Source organism: Octopus bimaculoides, chromosome 3 (assembly GCF_001194135.2).
Source record: "Octopus bimaculoides isolate UCB-OBI-ISO-001 chromosome 3, ASM119413v2, whole genome shotgun sequence".
Lineage (NCBI taxonomy): Eukaryota > Metazoa > Mollusca > Cephalopoda > Octopoda > Octopodidae > Octopus > Octopus bimaculoides.
In genome coordinates, this window is record NC_068983.1 from 147,011,006 (window position 1) to 147,013,807 (window position 2,802).

Sequence of the window (2,802 nt, forward strand, 5' to 3'; positions counted from 1 at the left end):
GTAGTTACTCTCATCATATATAAACAAACCCTATCAATATAGCTAATCCTTTTACGTATGAAATTATTTTTAATATTACCAGGGCATCCTTTTTCTTCAACTACTACATTGTCTATTGCAATGTCTCCTTGGTACGAATTTCCTCTTACAGCTACAAATATGATTTCACTTATGTCATTTTCAATATGCCAACATGCTTTCTGCCAGTATTTTCCTTTATCTCCTTTCTTTGTCCAGACTATTTCTTCAGTTGAAGATTGATTAGTGACAAATACAACATATAGTTGACCAACGTAACTTCCATACATGTTGTAATCAAATTTCAGCTGTTTCCCCTTGGTATTTTTTGAAACTGGAAACTTAAGGCTTGTGGTATCATTAAAATTTCCATAAGAAGCTTCTGCATAGATATAGTACCCTGTAAAAGAAAAATGATGATATTTATTTGTTAGTCATTTATTAACAATTTAGACAGTAGAATTGGATATTAAAATTACAAAACAACTTTTCCATGACAAACTTTATGTCTAATGTTCTTTTTTTAGCTAATACAAAATGTTGAATAGTAATTCAGTTGTAATTCATTAAAACTCTATCATTTAACTTTCAAGTGATAAAAAGAATATGACTATGTAGTGAAGCTTCTCTCTTGGTTGTATGTTTGTAAATGTGGACATAGCGGGTAACAGCTGGCCTTCGGCCAGCCTTGGACCCTGCTGTGTCCATCACCCTGATTGGCTGTTATTTGCGCAGTATTTGTCTCTGGTTCTGTTTCGCGCCAGAGTGCATACCAACGAATCATGGCCTTCTGATAAGGTCAAGTGAGAGAGTGTTTTCTGATTCCTCTGGAGCCGATTTTTTTCCTATAAAATAGCCTGCTTCATCTACGCCAGTTTGTCGCTGCTTCAGACCTTCTAAGTTCTAGTCGTTGACCACAGAGCACCAGCCAACAGTTCAACAGCTTACTGCAAACTCCATCTTCGACACCATCATCAGCTTCTTCGTTGACAGTGTCTACACCGTCTCTACGTACACAGTACCAACAGCAACCGCAGCTTCTCTCAACACTGTTTGTGTGAATTGTTTCACCATGAAATAACAGCCAGAACTCAACCTGCGAGAACTCCTGTATCAAGTAACCGGCTCAGCATAGAAGCCTCAACTTCACGACATGTGACTTAGCTCTGCCTCGACGCCTCAACCTCTTATATACAGACTTTCAATCTGCTATGTACCTTAACTAAGAACTGGTATTTCCTATCCTTGTGTTCAGGACACTTAACGTCCTTATTATAGACTGTTTCTATGCTCTGTATTCTGTTGCATTCACATACACATATTCGCATACACACACTCTTTTGTTTACATGATGGCCTGTCTTATATTGTGTTATTATGCCGCATTCACTCACACACAAACATACAGTTTAATGCTCTAATAAAACTTTCTCTTTATTCATCTTTACCGGTTGTGTCTCTCTCTTTTCCTTGTTGGCACTTCCTCACATTCACATGTGAGTTCACTTATATTATTATATTTGTGTTGACCGTGTCATGCGTTAAAAGGAGCCGTTCTATTCGTCACCATTCTCCTTTGTTTGCATGGTCGTTCTACAACTATTGGCTTGTTTTATTGAATTTGATATAACTTTATGTAACATAAATTCAATAACAACATTCATTATATGAGTTTATAACATTTCTTCACGAAAATTGCAACTTATCACTGTGGAAACTGATTTCGTCTTTAATTCCTACTACAATTGTATCCTACCATCTAGCTCCAACATGATGTCTCATCTTATGAGCAAAGATGTAGAGAGGAGGGCCAAACAGATAGGAATAACTGTTCTTGAGTCATTTCAAATTTGTTCCTGCCACCTTGCAGTGTTTCTGGGATGATTAGTTTATTCTATATAAAACTTTTGACTAGTTAAATAGATATAGTTGGTATCTAGTCAAAAGTTCTGTAAGTTAACATGTGCAACAAAAATTTAGTAGGAGGGGCTAAATAAAGGAGTTAGCTTGTGTTGGTGATGAGACATATAGTAGAAATAACTAGAGAAGGAGAGAGGGATGTGCAGGGGATGCAACTAAGCAATTCAGGGAAACAGATGTAGTAATTATGGAAGAGGCAGAGACACACATATGCATAATGTTATATGAACTACATGAGACAGGGAGAAAAAACTCAGCAAAAAGTAGAATGTGGCAATGTCATTACCGGAAGTTTCCCCAAATAATTATATATTTCTGAAAAAGTATCCATGACAAAATCAAAAGACCATAAGACAACCCAAGCACAAATGCGTAGCCTCATAAATGGTCATTTTGTGAGTGCTTACTTCTTAACATGTGCTAGTGTAGCAGTTTAATTAACTTCTAAATCAGTAAGTTGCATCCTCTAGCTCAATGGGGTGACAAATTTCAGAGTTAATAACAAAACAAAACAAAAAAACTTACAATTTCTAAATAAAAAATAAGATTACTAATTTCTCCAAAACTTGGTGGTAAGGAAAGATGTTAGTAAGAATGAAAAGGAGAAATTAAGGCTATATCTGGGACAATTCAAGAAGTCCCATTTGAACTTGCTTGTTCAATAAATATAAGTTAGTAAATGATTTGGCTATATTAAATATGGGTTAGCATCATTGTTGCAAAACAAGTACAAGATACAAGATATCATCATCATCATCATCATCATCATCATCATCATCATCATCATCATCATCATCATCATCATCATCATCATCATCATCATCATCATCATCATCATCATCATCATCATCATCATCATCATCAT

The 2,802-nt window shown here is 35.6% G+C and overlaps 2 protein-coding genes across 2 annotated transcripts in view; both read right to left on the minus strand.

Annotated features, from left to right (window-relative positions):
- The window catches only part of LOC106875508 (serine protease 48), a 466,125-nt gene that overhangs the window by 91,409 nt on the left and 371,914 nt on the right, over positions 1-2,802 (minus strand). The window lies entirely within an intron of this gene.
- Positions 1-2,802, minus strand: part of LOC106884077 (MAM and LDL-receptor class A domain-containing protein 1) — a 79,006-nt gene that overhangs the window by 28,500 nt on the left and 47,704 nt on the right. Inside the window, exon 11 of the mRNA XM_014935296.2 lies at positions 80-418. Coding sequence (XP_014790782.2) covers positions 80-418 — 339 coding nt within the window. The remainder of the gene's footprint in view (positions 1-79; positions 419-2,802) is intronic.